At 43.2% G+C, this 18,340-nt stretch overlaps 1 protein-coding gene across 2 annotated transcripts in view; it reads left to right on the top strand.

Moving 5' to 3' along the window:
* LOC144767911 (histamine N-methyltransferase A-like) overlaps positions 1 to 18,340 on the top strand; it is a 254,126-nt gene that overhangs the window by 142,599 nt on the left and 93,187 nt on the right. For both annotated transcript variants that reach the window (XM_078651250.1, XM_078651251.1), the window contains one exon: positions 146 to 239. In XM_078651250.1, the coding sequence (XP_078507376.1) occupies positions 146 to 239 (94 nt within the window). The remainder of the gene's footprint in view (positions 1 to 145; positions 240 to 18,340) is intronic.

The raw sequence follows: 18,340 nt of genomic DNA on the forward strand, positions 1-18,340 counted from the left end.
TTGATAGAATGCTCCCATCAGTCTACACCTAGGTGAATTTCATATTGCCTCCTATATTAATAGAAAAAAACATGAACAAGTTGGACATTTTACAATGTTTGTTGTGACTTTATTTCAGTGTTCATGATATTTCTTTTTATTTTAGATGCTTTATTATGTGAAAGATGCCTCCCAAACTTTGGAATTTTACAGCAGTTGTTTGGAACCAAATGGAAAAGTCCTTGTTATCATAGCATCAGGTGGGTCATTTGTATGTTTTCACTTCACAATTACACGCCTGCCAGCAATTCCAGGTACTTGTCTCTGGATAGTTCTTAGACTTGGCATCTCTTGGCGTCTTTCCCCTGACTTTCTGCTTTTTTTGCCCTCCCGGTTTTGACTCTGTTTTTGCTGGCATAGTGTTTCTGCACAATTTTTGAACTGCTGATCAGTGGTAAAGTGCAAGTGCTCCTGTGGTAAAGTATTTTTTGAATTGGTGTGTCCATGATTGGCTATTTGGTTTTCTTACAATAAACAAACAATTATTTGAGGGTTCGAGGGAAGTTTTTATAGACCTAAGCACTGCTCTCAGTTACGAACAAATAACACCTACCAGACATCCCTCCCACACAACTTATCTCCAATATATATCTATGGGGATAGAGTGGTGGTCAAACTACTGTGGAGTAGACCAGATGATGTACTGGGTGACTAAGAACGAGTAACTGATGGACATTTTTCACAGTGGTTAACTGTCCAGTCTGTCTCCTATTCAAACAGTATTAGCAGACACATAGCCAGCCATACATATCATGTCCTGAGTTGATCATTAGACCCACAGTTATTTGTTGTTTTTTATATTTGGTTTTCTTGTCAGTCCCTAGTAAAGTGCAATGAGTGTGCCAGGGCCTGGGAACCAAATGCTACGCGTGGGCCTGCAGCACGGATTGTGCCACCCACGTGAAAAGGTGAAACAACATTTACAACGAAACTTTTACAACAAACTACCATTACAACGAAACTTTTACAACGCAAAAACTTTTACAACGCATACCATTACAACGCAGGATTTTACAACACAAGTACTTTTACAACGCATACCATTACAACGCAGGATTTTACAACGCAAGTACCTTTACAATGCATACCATTACAACGTAAGTATTGGTAAGTATATAATTATTTTTAAAATATTATATGTTTGGGTTTTTGGGTAAAGGGGTATTTTTAGGGTTCAGGGTCAGTTTTCAGTTTTTGGGAAAAGGGGTATTTTTAGGGGTCAGGGTCAGTTTTCAGTTTTTGGGTAAAGGGGTATTTTTAGGGTTCAGGGTCAGTTTTCAGTTTTTGGGTAAAAGGGTATTTTTAGGGTTCAGGGTCAGTTTTCAGTTTTTGGGTAAAGGGGTATTTTTAGGGTTCAGGGTCAGTTTTCAGTTTTTGGGTAAAGGGGTATTTTTAGGGTTCAGGGTCAGTTTTCAGTTTTTGGGTAAAGGGGTATTTTTAGGGTTCAGGGTCAGTTTTCAGTTTTTGGGTAAAAGGGTATTTTTAGGGTTCAGGGTCAGTTTTCAGTTTTTGGGTAAAGGGGTATTTTTAGGGTTCAGGGTCAGTTTTCAGTTTTTGGGTAAAGGGGTATTTTTAGGGTTCAGGGTCAGTTTTCAGTTTTTTGGTAAAGGGGTATTTTTAGGGTTCAGGGTCAGTTTTCAGTTTTTGGGTAAAAGGGTATTTTTAGGGTTCAGGGTCAGTTTTCAGTTTTTGGGTAAAGGGGTATTTTTAGGGTTCAGGGTCAGTTTTCAGTTTTTGGGTAAAGGGGTATTTTTAGGGTTCAGAGTCAGTTTTCAGTTTTTGGGTAAAGGGGTATTTTTAGGGTTCAGGGTCAGTTTTCAGTTTTTGGGTAAAGGGGTATTTTTAGGGTTCAGGGTCAGTTTTCAGTTTTTGGGGTACAGGGTTAATTTGTAAAAATAAAATAAAATTATATTTAAATTAAATTAATTAAATGTAATTAAATAAAAATTATTTATATTTTATTAATTTAAATTAATTTAAATTAAAAAAAATATTTTTAGGGTTCAGGGTCAGTTTTGGGTTTTTGGGGTACAGGGTTAATTTGTAAAAATAAATTAAAATTATATTTAAATTAAATTAATTAAATAAAATTACATAACATTTAATTATATTTTAATAATTTAAAATAATTTAAATAAAAAAAATATTATATACTTACCAATATTTACGTTGTAATGGTATGCGTTGTAAAGGTACTTGCGTTGTAAAATCTTGCGTTGTAATGGTATGCATTGTAAAAGTTTTTGCGTTGTAAAAAATTTGTTGTAATGGTAGTCGTTGTAAAAGTATGCGTTGTAACGTCATACATCCCGTGAAAAGGTATCTCAGACCTGCCATTGCAGAGTCTGCGCGCACTTTGTAACTGTCATGTCAACTTGTCCCGTGCACACACTGGCTAGTCCCTAACCTTCCCTTTTCTTACATGTTAGGCACTCATAGGTAGGCCCAAAGTACCCCTGTGGGCAGGGTGCAGTGTATGTGAAAGGAAGGACATGCCCTGGTGTGTCTGGCATGTCCTGATAGTGAATTACAGCCTATTTCGTTTTTTACTATTGCAAGGCTACCTGTTCCCCATAGGACAGAAAAGGAAGATTGTTTATAACATCTTATAAACATAACGGGCCCTGGGAACTAGGTGGGAAAATACAATTTAGTATGCCTGAACTCAGAATCTAACAATGCATCTTTTAGTAAAGGCGATTTTTACATTCTGTGTTTGATAATACCACTTTTAGGAAGTCGGTATTTTCTTGGTCAGTCATCCCGTGTGCCTCTGCTGGGATGTGGATTGCCTGTCTGGGTTCTGGACGACAGATAGCTATGAAGCAAGGGTGGCTCCCGATAGTCTAGGTAGGTCAGGAAAGGGCTGAAAAGTCCTGGGCTGCGTTGGGGGAAGAGAGATTAGATATCCTTGCACCTCACAGGGCCTGGTCTGCCTCTGACAATGACATCTCCACACCCTGCCGGGAAATCACACCAGAGAAGACAGAACTGGTTCTGGCTGGGCACAGACACCCTCTGCCTAGTGTATCAAAGGATATTTGGAAACAAATACTGGGGCCCAGACCCCTGAACTTTAGAACACTTTTGGCTCAATAAGACTGCCAAGAAGAAGAGCTGGAGAAGCTGTGAGGAGGGACTACCACTTTGCTGTGTGCTTTACTTTGTTGGCCTGCAGTGGCTGCTTCTGTCTTGGGCAGTGAAAGGACTGGCCTGAACTTTCTGCAATCTACATTTGTGAGTTTCTCCAAGGGCTTGAGGTAGAGCTTGCCCCTTGTTCAAGAAGTCCAAGGAACAGCAAAGACTTCAAGCTCTTCCGCCCTCAGCACTTGGGACTGTGTGTTTTGTGCTGCTTCTGAAGAGAAGCAACTCAACGATGTCCACGACACCTCTGCCAACTCCGTGTCCTGAAGGCACCGCAGAGAGCACCGTCGCTATGCCGCCCCACAACCTTGGCCTCACCGACATTGCCTGCTGATGCCGCCACCAAGCCGCTGCTCGCACCGTGACTTGTGGGCACCGCACTATGCACCGCCTCTTCACACCGAAGCCCGGGCACTGCAGAGAGCACCACCGCAATACCGCACTGCGACCCTGCTTTCATCGATGACGCCTGCTAAAGCTGCTACCCAGCAGTTGCTCATACCCCGGTCGATGTAGTGCGGAATGCACACCACACTCCTTACCGCCTCACTTCACGTCAACGCCTTAGTCTCCCCGCCGCCGCCGCTCCATGCCGAAATCGACACTGCTGCTTGCACCGTGGTTCAAGGGCACAGCTCGTAAAGTTACACGACGCACCACCCTCATCCTGCACCGCAGCCTCGGCCTACCAACGCAGGCACCATCGACTCCCGTTCGTCAGCCGACGACAGCGCTTCAGCAACGACGACGCTGCTGCTTGCACCTTGACCTGCCAGCACCGTGACGAGCACTGCCTTTACCTCGCACCGCGACCCTGGTCTCGCCGACTATGCCATCTGATGCCGCCACCAAGCCGCTGCTCGCACTGCGACCTGAGGGCACCGCATGGCGCACCGCTGCATTACAGCACCCGACGCCTGCTGACCCCGATGCTCCTGAGCCAAACAGAAAGGAGCTCGACCAACAACGCGAGTGACTTCAAGAGCCTCGGCGCCCTGCATCTCTAACAGGTACTGTTTGCGGGTCTTCCCTACACTGTAGCTGGACCGCGATGCCGCGACCAGCCTGAACTGTTTGGATTTGTTTGCTCACGACGCTGTGATAGCCCCGGATGGAACTATCGACATCAAGGAACTGTTTTTAAAGTGTATTTTGATAACTGTAAATTTTTAAGTACTGTATTGTGGATTCTTCTCGTTTTTGGTCTTGCATTTAAAAATATTGTCTATTTTTCTAAATTGGTGTGGTGTCCTTTTGTAGTGCTTACACTGTATTACTGTTGATTATGTGCAAATGATTTACACACTGCCTCTAAGATAAGCCTGACTGCTCGTGCCAAGCTATCAAGGGGGTGAGCAGGGGTTATTTTAGGAGTGTAACTCCCTTATCCTGACTAGGAAGAAGGGTCCCTACTGAGACAAAGGTGCAAGCCCATGCCAACTAGAGACCCCCATATCTGACAATAGTAAAGTATCTTCAAATACATGCAGCAAAAGAAATAAGCCAATGTCTTTAGTGTAGATACTTAAACGTACCAAATACACATATTAGGTGAGTGGCATCAAATTGAAAAGAACACATTACAAATTGAAAGGTCATTGAATCACCCAATGAAATCAAGGTCCACTCATAAATTGTTATATGAGAACTTATAACATTCAAAGCAGCCAGCAAAGTATAATTTAAAACCAAAAGCATATTTGGTGTTTGGAGAATTCCTTCAAAATCTAACTTAGTGCTTTTTTCTCTAGTGCTATTTAGCAACTATTTTATTCAACTATTTCCCCAGTGCTTTAAAACTGCAAGAAAATCATCTCCCTTTAAACATAGTTTTTAGCTCTTCAGTAGCTCAATGTGAGGAGCATTGAATAGTGGATTCCAGTTCTAGGCCTGGACTTGAGGAACATGAGCCGCACATATGATCAGGATTCTACTGATGTTATTCGGTCTTTTTCTCTTAACTTGGAAGCACGTTAAATATCTCACCATTGATTTCAACGGGATTCAAGTAAGACATTCGAGTGCTTACCTGTTGCCCATTTATTATATCCATCATATGGGGTGCGGCATTACTGATTAGCACCTTCTGAAATGAATCGGGAAGAGAAGAATTATTTTGAGTGCTTGACTCATTGAAGGCCCGTCTCACATCCCCCTCTTTTACATTGCAAAGATGAAAACCTTTTGGATCCATACGTGGTGTCCTATAGCACGCATGTGCTCCAGTTGTTGAGATGAACCAGGGTAGTAATGATGGTGGTGGTGAGATGCATTTGTGACGTGTGTGGTCAGTTACTCAGAAGGTAACTTGGCACCAAGAAGATCATCTGGAAAGGTTTGGAAGAGTACAAAAGCCATGGCACAAGTGACCTTTGGAAAGCAAAATGGTCATCAAAGAAGTGAGCGCTGCATATCAGTGTGTGGCACCAATAAATGAAAAGGAGCCATGCTACTGGTAAAAGAGATAGTGAGCAGCAGGCCTTTTGTAATTTTCCAGCACTTATTTTTCAAGTCGCAGTGCTGATAAACAAGACGATATTTATTTGCTAGATCAGAGAGGAAATAAAAACAAATACCTTGAAATAATGTAATATTTACATGGGTGTGTGTACTATTTATTGCTTTGTTGTGCTTTGCGAAAGGCCCTGCAAATGTTTGTAGTAGAAAGGAAGAAGTACAAGACAAGAAAACATGTACCCAGGTTGGCTTTGATGGTATTTTACCAATCCAAAGCTTTACTGTGCTGTAGTGGTAAAAGGCTTTTGTCATTTTACAACTCAGCTTGGATGGTACTGTGCTAATCATATGCTTAAGGACTTTGCTGAAAAAATGGTAAAATATTTTGTCCCTGTACATGTTGGTGTGAATGGCAATATGCTAATCTGATGCTTATAAGCCCTGATAGAAAAGTAGGCATTTGAGGTTAGCAATTTCAGTGTGTCGCTGGTGTTGTAGGGTGCTCTATACAGGAGCTGCTCTCCACCTAGATTTGGGAAGTACCCAAGAGTTCTGTGCTGCTTTTTTGTATAATTTATGTGGCACTCTATGCCTAAAAGAGTATTGTTTTGACTTGAACTGGGTGCCTCATTGTGTCTGGACAAAGCTAAACCTCTCTGAAGAGCTATAATGAGAGCAAACCACATGTCAGGGGTTGCTTATATTCATTTCAGGTTGGCTTGGATGGTATTTTACCAATCCAAAGCTCTAATACTGTGCCTGGAGTGGTAAAAGGCTTTTGTCATTTTACAGCTCAGCGTGGCAATGTATGTCTTTAAGCATAATACTATGCTTAAGAATTTGCTGTAGGAATGGCAAAAGACAATGTCCTTTTCTATCTTGGTGTGGATGTCTATATGCTAATCCAATGTTTAAAAACCGTGAGGTGAGCGAATTCAGAGTGCCGCTGGTGTTGCAGGATTCTCTAAACAGTAGCTGCTCTCCACCTGAACTTCGCAATTACCCAGAGTGTTCTGCTTCTTTTTGCATAATTTATGCGGTACTCAATACCTGAAAGGGTAAAGTTGTGAGATATATATATATTCACTGAAAAAACCATAAGTTTTACACACGGTATAGTTAGGAATTAGCATTTAATAAACCTAGCAAATTCATTGAAAAAAACATAGGTTTTATATCAGTTATAGTTAGCTGGACAATTTACTCATACAAAACTATTGAAATTCCCATGTTATAGTTAGTTGTACTCACTATAACTGGCGCGCCCGCAAAGCACTGCTAATGACATCACATATTACATCACTCATGACATAGTCAGTGACATCACTCATGACATCACTCTCTTTAGAGAATTGAATGAGTTCTGAAAAGAACTGTTTTTTTTCTTTTGTTGTTTTATATTTATTTTCCTTTTTTTAAAGTTTGAGAATTTTTTTTTTTTTTTAGAAAATTCAGGAACTGCAACAAGGAAACTGTTCAACCGGAACAAAATAAATGAAAAATAGAAAAAAATGTATCTCCTTTCAGAGCATTTATGATTCTGAATACTGCATTCAATTAGATTCAGGCTCTGTTCTCCATAAACAATAATATCAAAACATCTGTTGCACCGCATATGCACATGTGCCAAATATGGCCTAACGTCCATTTCTGCTGTTGCTGGCGATGGAGGTGGAGCTGTAGATGTGCTGGCGACAGCAGGTGGAATCTGCTGGGCCAGAGCTCTTGTGGCTGCTTGGGCATATTGCATAGAGTGAACATTTTTTACATGTCTCATCATAGTATGGATTGAAAAAGAGTATTTTTTAAGATGGTTTCCCCTTGAAAGAACAGTACCACAAAGGGTACACGTTACTTTAGGGGCATTTACCTTTTTTTGTTGCTCAGGAAAAGTAAAAAGCTTCCAAATAAAAGAAGATTTCCCTTTCTTGGCTTGCTGGCGATATTCCATGTGGGAGTCAGAAGAAGAATATGTTGTTTCTTGTCTTTCTGCCATCCTTTTGTTTTTTTCTGCTTCCAGCTCCAAAAAGGGTCCTTCTTCCAGGAGAATAAAGCAAATAGTGAGGGAAATGGGTGGGGTTTTGAAGATTCTAGATCTGAAACTACTATGAACTAATGAAAAATGTTGTTTTCGAGTCACATGACTTGACTTTTTTTTTATTTAATTGAATTGTGAGGTGCGCGACCGGGTGCGCGCACCCCGCAAATTTCTTTTTAAAAACAAAAAAGGTGTTTTTCAACAAAAAAAAATCATTTTTTTGGCCCGTCAAGATTCTTCTGGGACCTCTTGAGGTCTAGGAGGTCAGGGTGTCTCTACCTTGCCTCCTTTTCACGTTTTGAAACTTTTATGAAAATCGGGCAAAACGCCATTTTGAAGCGACGTGCGCGACCGGGTGCGCATGTCAAGTCATGTGACTCGAAAATAACACTTTTGATTGGTTTATAGTAGTTTCTGTTGTAGAATCTTCAAAAACCCCACCCATTTCCCTCACTATCTGTTTTACTCTCATGGGAAAAGGAGCCTTTTTAGGTTTCGCTGGGGGGCGGAGCCGTTAGGCTCCTCCTCCAGAGAAATCTGTAGTTTCTAGTATGGGTGACTTGAACACGCCTCTCTGCTTCATTGGCTAGCTCCATAAATGGAGGCTAGCCATTGGAACAGAGAGGCGTCCGTCAATGCCGGACCAGACACGGGGGCGTTCCCGAGAATCTTTGGCTTTTGGCTACGTCATGATACGTCAGCCAAAAGCCGGGAACGCCCCCGAATCTGGTCCGGCATTGCCGGCACCTGATTTTCGATTATTTTGTCCGCTGGCAGGTGCCTACCCTGCCAGGGACCTTGCCGCTGTTGTGGTACCCCGAGCGAGTGCCCACCTCGCTTAATATTTAGATTTAAGGCCGGTGCCCACCCGGCATTGCTCCGTGTATTCACCGCCGCGGCCCCGAGTGAGAGGAGGAAGCAGCGCCCGCCTTCAAGCCCGGGCCGCGCTGGGATTGGCCCAGCCGGCCGAGCCCCCTTCCGCGTCATCGCAGGAGGAGGCGGAGAGAGCCGGAAGGAGGAAGCAGCCTGCATTGATCAACCGCCCCGAGGCTCCCGAGCACAGGCCCTCCCCCCCCCGTAGTAGAAATCACCATGTCCCCTGCACCTTTGTCCCGTGCATCCCCGTGCGACTGCTCCTTCCCTCGTGTCGGGTCACCTTCTCCGTGGGTCTCAGCCGTCCGTCTACAGCCAGGGCCGTGTCATGCAGTCCTTCATGAGGAGCGTTCCATGCCAGTAATTTTGTCCGCCGGCCGAGGAAGTCCAGGTGAGTGGTTCCCTTCCCTAACTTAGTAATAAAGGAAACTGCCGTCGTGGTTTTGCTCATGTGACAAACAGGAAGTTCGACATTTGCAATCGCTTTGCTCAAGCTTGTTTTAGAACGGTACCTTCCTCTTTGGCACGGTTTGAAAAAAAAGAACAATTGTTCACCGATGACCACCTACAGTGACTTTGTAGGTGTGCAGGGTGCGGGGGCTCCGTCTGCTCGTCAGAAGCTGGAAGGGTTTGCAAATAGAATCTTTCGTCGGCATTCGAAGGGCGCGCTTCCTGATCCGAGACCTGCCCTGGAACATGAAAGTTATCCCGTCTCAGAATACAACCTGCTCTGGGCCAGATCAAGTAAGTGTCTCTGGAGCGAGGACGTGGTTAGTGCTCTCAAATGTTATCTGCATGTTCGCAGCGTTTACGAATGGTGTCCTGTTTGGTTGATGGTGTAAATATAAAAGGTGTAATCCAAGGTCTGTGGTGTTGGTGTTTGCAGAACTGGTTCAAGCCATGCCGGTGCCAATGCTTTGGTGCCCAAAAATATAAATAAAGAAATGGGTCCGGGAAAGTATGGAATGGGTTTCTTGTTTGCGTTCATAGGTGTTGCAATTACTCTTGGAACGTCTCCTTATTGGATGCTGTAGATAAACATAATTACTGTTCTCGTGTTGTCGCTCAGAGCTATGGTTAGGCGTGCAATTTAGAGGGGGTGTGGGTTGGGTAGATCTTCCCGATGGCAGCAAATGTAGCGTATTTCCGACAGTCTGTCTGTCCATCTTTGGCGGTCCTTCTGGCTAAAGGGAATATGACCCCAAGCGACCGCAAATTTTCCTTTCAAACTACGTTGAGCGAATTTGTGAATCGGCCTGAATTTAAAATAGGCGACTATGACTAAGTGAACAGGAAAAGTTACAATTTCAAATGGCCACTCACTAAGCTAGTTGTTTTCAGAGAGCAATGCTTTCAATAACCGAGGATGTAAGCCACTGTTGAAGAGGTTGGTTCATTTATTGTTTCATTCGAGGTTTCTTCTGTCCAGCTGCACCTGCCAGTGTAGAACGCGGACTAAGTTGTGTTCGGAAGGGCTCTTTTATAGCAAACTTGTGCATCGGAGGAGAAAAAAATCTCCCTTAAATAGGGGTTGGCAAAGAGGTCGGTGGTTGGGGTAACAATTGAGTTCTGCACAGTGACGTTCCTTTTAATACGCTTCACCATAGAATTACTGAACATTTCCTCATCATTTGGAATAGGAAGTGCGACTCTTAATATTACAACATTTTAAGAAGCACAACTTCCTTTCAGAAAGGGCATGCTCTATTTTCCCTTGGGATGCGTGAAGTATAAAATATTTTTTTATAAGCGGTGCAATGAAAGAGCCTGATTCACAAATGTGAACATACACATTTAGATTTACTTGCCTAGAGGTAACTCTCCACCCTTTTGCTGTTCACCATTGCGGAATGTAGATTTAAACCTAAGTGTAGACTTTCATTTCTCCATCCCTCAAATGAGGTGAAGATTTCTGCAACAGAATTTAGGAGAGTCAAGTTATTACTAGCAACTGAATACCTCCTGAAGTAGAGAGCTCCATATGGTAAAAATATAGGAACATGTAATAACTTTTATTATTTTTTATAATTTAAATATAAACGGTTTATTATCGCAGAAATATTAAAATACAATTTTACAGCTCATTAGCTCATCAAATTAAACGTGTATCAAATAATTAAATGTATTAATTTATAAACACACTTTTTTAAGGGATACTTCTATGTGCAGGTTCCCCACCTTGTGAACAACCCCATGTTCCAGACTGGATCCGGGTTTTTTTCTCAGCATTTTTCACTTGAACCTGCAGGTGGCACTGTGAGGCTCAGTTTCGCCTTCGATCCGGAAATGACATTGGATTTGCATATACGCACCATCCTTAAGCAAGGATGTCAGTTCCTTTCTTTCTGCTCCTTCGGGATGCAGATCTAGAGCACAATCTCAAATTTTACCTTGTCTCTGAAGAAACTTTTGTTCCAAAATTATTTTTCCTATGTGCAGGGGACATGTCCCCCTTTAAGCCTAATAGCGACTGTCACAAATAGATATGTGACAGATTACCAACAGGTATGTCTTTGGTGTCTAGCGGCATGACACAACTCCAAGTCCTTCACCAACGGTGACCAGATGAATCCAAGGTTATCCTTGAGCACAAAGCGATAGTATATGTTACCGAGCACCAAAGAAATGCATGTACAACCCGCTCCCACTCGAAGTCACGGACTCACTCATTCCCATTCTGGAAGTCGTTCCTGTGAAAGATCCTATTCTCATTCGAAGTCCTCAAGTAATTCGAAGTCCAAGAAGCTGAAGGTGGATTTTTCTGTCCTGCCCCTCTTCCTCAGAAAAGTTGTGTGCATCTTAAGGTACCTCTCAGTCTTGGTCCTGATTTCCTACTGAGGAGCAGATTCCTCAACTGGGACAGATTAAAAAAAAGTTTCTGCATCTATCGGTGACACTGCTTCATATATCGGTCTTTCAGAGCCATATTGCGTATCTACCCTACCAGCTCCCTCTGGCACGCCTTCAGGCTCCACTGATCCGAGGAGGCCTCTAATTGCATTACTGTCAGTGGATCTGTCCTTGACGTCATGCGAGTCTTTTGACCCCTTTGTGGGGTCTGTCCCCTCTCTAGGACCAGCTTCCATTCTGACTTCGAACCGGATGCCACAACTCATGCTGATCCTGCCATGCCATTGCTGGCTGTGATGCTAATGTCAGAGGCGCATCCAATTGTTTTGTCTAACTCCAAGATTAATCTGCCATGAGCTTGACCGAAGTCTCATTCTATCTGACACAGATGGTCCACCCTCATTCTGATATATTACCACTTCTCGGGAGTCTACCTTAAGCACTCCAAATCCTTTTTGGTTCGGATTCACAACACAGGCAACATGGTCTGGTTGATGAAAATGGTGATGATGGAATTGCTCATTCCAATACTTTTATAATAACTATTTTCTGAAGCATCTACACAAGGCCAATAGATTGTATACTTCTCCTTAGATTGTTTTGCGTCCCCCCTCCCCCTGCCAATCAACAAAATAATCAGCCCCCTAGCTGTAGTCAACCGGCCTGTGGCTGAAGTTTGTGACTTGCAGCTTCGATTTATCAAGGTTTAAACTAACGTACTATCTGAGGCTCTACCTTCTGACCAGGCCAACACAGAACCGCTCCTTCCTTGCAATGGGGCTCAGACTATTGCACTTAATAGGCATTTCAGGCCAAACCTTGTTCTTGTGGCCAATAAATAGGCAAGTGGCTAGACGCCAAAGACCTAACCGTTGTGACTCTGCTTTCCTCACACAGTGTCTCACTTCTGCGAGCCTAGTGGTCCAGGACTCTACCCGTAGGTTAAACGAAACTCATTCCCTACAACTCCTCCTTATAGTGAGTAAAAACATACAGAGGCATTTGGGGAACTAATCTTCACCTCAGCTAGTCTGGCCCTTGGTTCAGTCAATGCCATCTGCCTCTTTGGACTATGCTCACATGCACTTTGGAACATGGTAAGCTAGATCTTTCCCGCAGTCCATGTTGAATTTCGTTCTAACCTAGCGCAGATCGTCCAGGGTGGCTAACACACATCAAAATGTCACCCACTATTGGCTGGATACTACTGAATGTTTAGCCAGGGCGTTCAGTACCAGTGTGATGCTTTGGCATCATGCTGGATTTAGTTTCTTGTTTATTTTGGGTGATGTACAAAGCATCATTAATGGGTATGCTGTTTGACAGCACCTACCTGTTTGGAAACGAAGCAGACTCGGCACTGAAGTGCTAAAACAAAACAATTGGGCCATACTGCACTCCCTCTGTCTCCCTTGTGCCTATGTGGAAGTAGCCCTAGCATTTTTGCCTTTTGACGCTACGGAAAGGGTGTGGCACAAAGACCGTGCCAATGCCCTTCAACCTTGCAACTGACCCACAAGTTATTTTCTTAAGGTCGGGTCGAGGATCTGGCTGTCAACATCCATGACCTCAGGGGCAGCATACTGCCCAGCCCCCTGTCACTCTGCTGCAGCTTCCAAGGTTCTTTTGTTTGCCCTCTGTGGCATATGGCCACCCTGTTGGAGAAAGGAGAATTTATTTTCTCCATGGGTGACAGAACATTGTATCTGATAAATGGGTGCTCAGATAGTCCAGCAAGGGTACACCCTGCCATTCCTGTTCTACATGACATATATTCCACCCACATCAGAGCTGCTTTATAGGGACTATTTGTCCATTCTGCAGCAATAAGGCTACACTCTTAGATGAAGAAGCCATGGAGAGGGTTCCAGCATCTGAAATAGGGAGTGGATTTTATCCTCACTCTTCCTGGTGCCAAAGGTAAATGGAGGCCTTTGTCCAATTTCAGATCTCCACTTTCTCAACTTCTTTCTTAAACAGGACAAATTCAGTATGCTCACTTTGGCAGAGGTTTTATTTCTCTTGGATCCGGGCAACTGGATGATAATGCTGCACCTGAAGGATCCCTATTATTAATTTATCTACCTTCCTTGGTTAGTCACTGCCCTGAGGTCTGTGGGCAGGACTGACAGTCGATGCATCTTCTTTCCCACCGGTATTCAAAGCCTTGCTACATAGCTACATAGCTAGGCGACCAGTGCTTAATTTGTAAAATAAGTGCCAGGGCCCTCGTCAGTATAAGTTCTATTGGTGCAGAACGCAGGGACAGTTCCTCTGTTGTAGCAGAGGAGTGTTGCCACACTTAAATTATCCCCAAACCCCCAGAGATAAAAAATAACATGGTAATTCATTATCATTTTATTGATCATCCCCGTCCTGAACAGAGCATCAGGACGGGACAGGGCCTGTTCACATCATTTGCTCAAACAAAAGTAAGGCCCACCTGCACCCTAAGCCAATGAAGACTTTTACACTGAAGGGCACCCTGAGGTTCTTTACTCCTCCCTTCGGTACATAGGTGATGATGATTTTTTTACAGTCATTAACCAGTGACTGGCTGATGGTAACTTTAATTGCGACATGGAATATTTTATTTTTAGTATTTTACTTTTAGTTCCCTGCCCCCTCGCTGTGCTTGCTTCCCTGCCCCCTCGCTGTGCTTGCTCTCCTGAGTGTGTGTGTGTGGCTCTGGGTGGGTGTGTGTGGCTCTGGGTGGGTGTGTGTGGCTCTGGGTGTGTGTGTGTGTGGCTCTGGGTGTGTGTGTGTGTGGCTCTGGGTGTGTGTGTGTGTGGCTCTGGGTGGGTGTGTGTGGCTCTGGGTGTGTGTGTGTGTGTGTGGCTCTGGGTGTGTGTGTGTGTATGGCTCTGGGTGTGTGTGTGGCTCTGGGTATGTGTGGCTCTGGGTGTGGCTCTGGGTGTGTGTGTGGCTCTGTGTGTGTGTGTGTGTGTGTGTGTGTGTGTGGCTCTGGGTGTGTGGGTGTGTGTGTGTGTGTGTGGCTGGCTCTGGGTGTGTGTGTGTGTGTGGCTCTGGGTGTGTGTGTGTGGTAGTAATTGCTGTCTGCTGTCGTCCGTAGGGTACAATAGGTTTCGGATTTGCAAGAGATTAAGCTAATGGCAATGTAAATGACAATGCCATTTATTTATCTGTTTTCAAAACCAACACATAAATACAAATTTTGTCATTTACAATGCCAATAGCTCTAACTTTTCCAAAGGCGAAACCATTGCATTGTAAATGCTTGTTGAAGTTTCCTGAGAATTTTCTGAAATGGCTGCAAGACAGGATTCTTCTTCTGATTCTGGGGAAGATTATCAGCTTCCTCAAAGAAAAGGGAAGGAATCTTTTATCTGGAAAATGTTTTACCTTTCCTGAAGGACTAAAAAAAGTGAATGCCCCGAAAGTCACTTGTACTATATGTGGCACTGTTCTATCAAGAGGAAATCCATCAAAAAAGTACTCATTTTCAATTCGTAGTATGATAAGGCATGTCAGACAAGTGCACCCTGTGCAATTTGCACAGGCATCAACAAGAGCTCTGGCCACCCAAATACCACCAGCTGTGGCCAGCACATCATCTGGAGGATGACCTGCATTTCCATCAACTGCACAGATGGACCTAAGACCATTCTTGTCCAAAGTCCACATGAGATGCAACAAATGTTTTGAAATTGTTGTGTACGGGGAGCAGAACCTCACTCTGGTCGAGCGCAGAATTAATGAACATCAATGTTCCCAGGGAAGATACATTTTTCAAAGTTTGGATTTATTTTGTTCCTGTTGAACAGTGTTTCAGTTGAAGATTTCTGTTCCTGTCAGAAAAATCAAAAAAATATAAAACTTTCAAAAAAGAAAATAAATATATAAAACAACAAAACAAAAAAAAGTTCTTTTCAGAACTAACTAATGTTTCCAATAAGAGCTCTATTTGTTACGCACTGTGTCATCTTTCTTTTGTATGAATGTGTAGTGTATAAATGACTAAATGAAATGAATGACAAAAACGGAGTAAGGGACTGAGCAAATGAGTGAGGTAAAGGAAGTATAGTGACTGAAGATAGTGAAGTAAAAGAGTGACTGAAACTAGAGGACAGATGTACGTTACATGGTACATCTCTGCAAATTAGCAGGGATGCGCCAAGTAACCTACGACAAGCAAAACCACCTGTGTGCCACCACTGATGTGCCACATTTACAATGTGGCGCACCATGGGGCAAAAACGGCACACATGCGTGACGCATCTGTGTCGTAAACGTGTCGCATTGCTGGAGTTGCGTCGCATGCGCGATGCAGCTCCAGCAATGCTCCTGGGGGGCCCATTCAACTAATGCTACTTCAATGCTGCTTCAAGCCTTACGCCTGCTTCAAGCAGGTGCAAGGTTTTGACATGGCCTAAAAGTGATTGAGTGAAATCTTGTAGATTTCACTTAGCCACTTTTAGCAGGCGTTCCTGCGCAGGAACCCCCCCCCCCTGCACCAGAACGCCTCCTTAAGGCGCAGGGCTTTACAACGTGAAACATATCCCAGATGCATCATGTTGTAAATAGCCCGCACCATAGCGCATCTTTTCCACCGCCTATGTGTCACAAAAGTGATGCAACGGTGGGGCAAAAGAGGTGTAAAGGGCTTCTAAATCTGCCCCAAGATGTCTAAAGGTAGGGTAGTGAGTTAAAGGAAATTAAAAATTATGGGAAGAGCAGTATGGAAAAGAAAGTAAAGGTGGAGGAGTCACAGAAGGGTAGTGAGGATGGATATATGGACGGGGAGTAAGGGACAAAGAGAGCTATATAGAGTATTGTTAGGGGAGTGAAGGTAAAACAAAATGGAAAGATGATGAAGGAAGGGGATTTCAGGATGATAAAAGGGAGGTAAGTGAAAGTGAGAATTGGGAAATAAGTGATTAAAAAATTGTGTAAGAGAATGAAGGGACTTAGGAAGCATAGAAAGGGAATGGAACAGAGGGACAAATTTATGTTACCCAACACATGTCTGCAAAATAGCAGAGATGCGCTAGGAAAGATGCGATACACAAATTAATCCTTGCACCACTCATGATGCATGGCATTTGCAATGCGGTGTACCATGGCACAGGAATAAACAGATGCATGTCACATCTAGGGCTGAAAGTTTGCAAAGTATTAAAATTCTGTTCCATGCACGACGCAACTCCAGCACTTTTCCAACTTGCTCTATCTGTAATCTGCTACGTCAAACTTTACACCTGCTTCGACAGATGCAATGTTTTGACATATCAGTGTTGGTGAAGTGACTCAGTGAAATCTTGTCGATTTCACTGAATCACTTTTCAAGGGGGTTCTTGTGACGGAACGCCTACCCCTGCGTGGAAATGCCCACATGAAACCTGAGACTGCTTTCATGTGGTGCAGGGTTTTACAACGTAATGCATCTCCTTGTACTATGGCGCTTCTTTTGCACTGCCACTGCATAAGAAAAGTGACGCACAGGCGGTATTAGAGAGGCGCAATGGGCTTCTAAATTTGCCCCTGAGGAATTAAATGAGTGAAAGAGTGTAATGGAGAGTAATGGAAAGAGAGAGGAAAAGAGAAAAGGGGTGAGATACAGACAGGAAGAGAAGTTAGACTGAGTTGCACACAATAAAAGAAGGAGAAAAAATATTCAAAATATGAGTGAGAGAGTAAATGAAAAGGAGGTAGCACAAGGGAATGAGAAAAAGAAATTAGGGAGCAAGATTGACAGATGCAGTGAGGAAAAGAAAATGAGGGGTACTGAAGAAATTGGAGACGAAGAAAAGGAATGGGAGTGATGCACAGAGAAGAGAACATGAAGTGGGAGAAGAGGAGTGAGATTCAGTAAAGGGCAGTGATAGTGAGGGAAGGGATATAAGAGTGAGGGGAAAAGAGTAATGGAAAAAAATGCAAGATAAACGTAGTGATAGTAGAAAATAGGAAAGACAAGTAAAGGACAGAGAGAGAAAAAGGTAGTTAGACAAGGTGAGTGAGGCTGAAAAACAGTATTAATAATGACAGAAAGACTGTAAAGAAGAAAGAAGGGACATAATGGGAATAAGTAAAGGAAACTAAAGGAAAGTAAAAAGAGTTAAGGAAGGCGAATAAGAGATAGATTTAACAATGACCAAGACACAAAGAGAAGTAAGAGAGTGATTAAAAAGTATTTATGTTTCTTATACTTACCTTAGAAATAGTAACAAACTAATAGTAAATTTGTTTTAAAAATATACTATCTGTGGAAGAAAAGAAAAAATAGAGTTATAATATACATTTCATAAAACAAAAAAAAGTAGGAGTGCAGGAAACAGAAAGTGAAATAAAGTAAGAGAAAGGGAGAGAGAGAGAGGGACAGAATGTGTAGTATATAAATCAATGACTAAGATGACTGAGTGAAAGAGAGGAAGGGACTGAGGGAATGACTGTGGAAAGGAAAGTATGGTGAGGGAGGAAAGGAGAGTGTGATGAGTAATGGAAGATGAGAGAAACAATGTGTAAAACAAAAGGACTAAGGGTAGAGGAGTGACTTAAGAAGAGTGTTAAGGCACTAAGAGGAATAGAGTTAAGAAGAGTGAGTGAGAGAAGGTGAATGGGGTAGAGACAGGGAAGGAGTGTAAGGGATGGACAAACGGAAATAGAGTAGGCTAAGGGGACTGAATTATGGATTGAAGTATGGTGAATGAGGAGACGTGAAGGAAGCAGAGTAAGGGAACAGGGGTGAGGTTGGGTAACAGAAGGGCATTGAGATTGAGGAAACAGGGGTGATAGAGGGTGGATAAAGGCGAGTGAGCATGAGCCAAGGGGAGTGAGAAAGGAAAGAGACAGAGGGAGTGAATGAAACAGTGACAGAAGGGGACTCAGGGAAGGAGCAAAGAAAGGTAAATGACGAAATATAGATGCGGTAAAGGGAGTGACCGTGAGAGAAGTGGACTGACAAAGTGAGGAGATGAAGGT

The sequence above is a fragment of the Lissotriton helveticus genome, chromosome 7 (assembly GCF_964261635.1).
Source record: "Lissotriton helveticus chromosome 7, aLisHel1.1, whole genome shotgun sequence".
Lineage (NCBI taxonomy): Eukaryota > Metazoa > Chordata > Amphibia > Caudata > Salamandridae > Lissotriton > Lissotriton helveticus.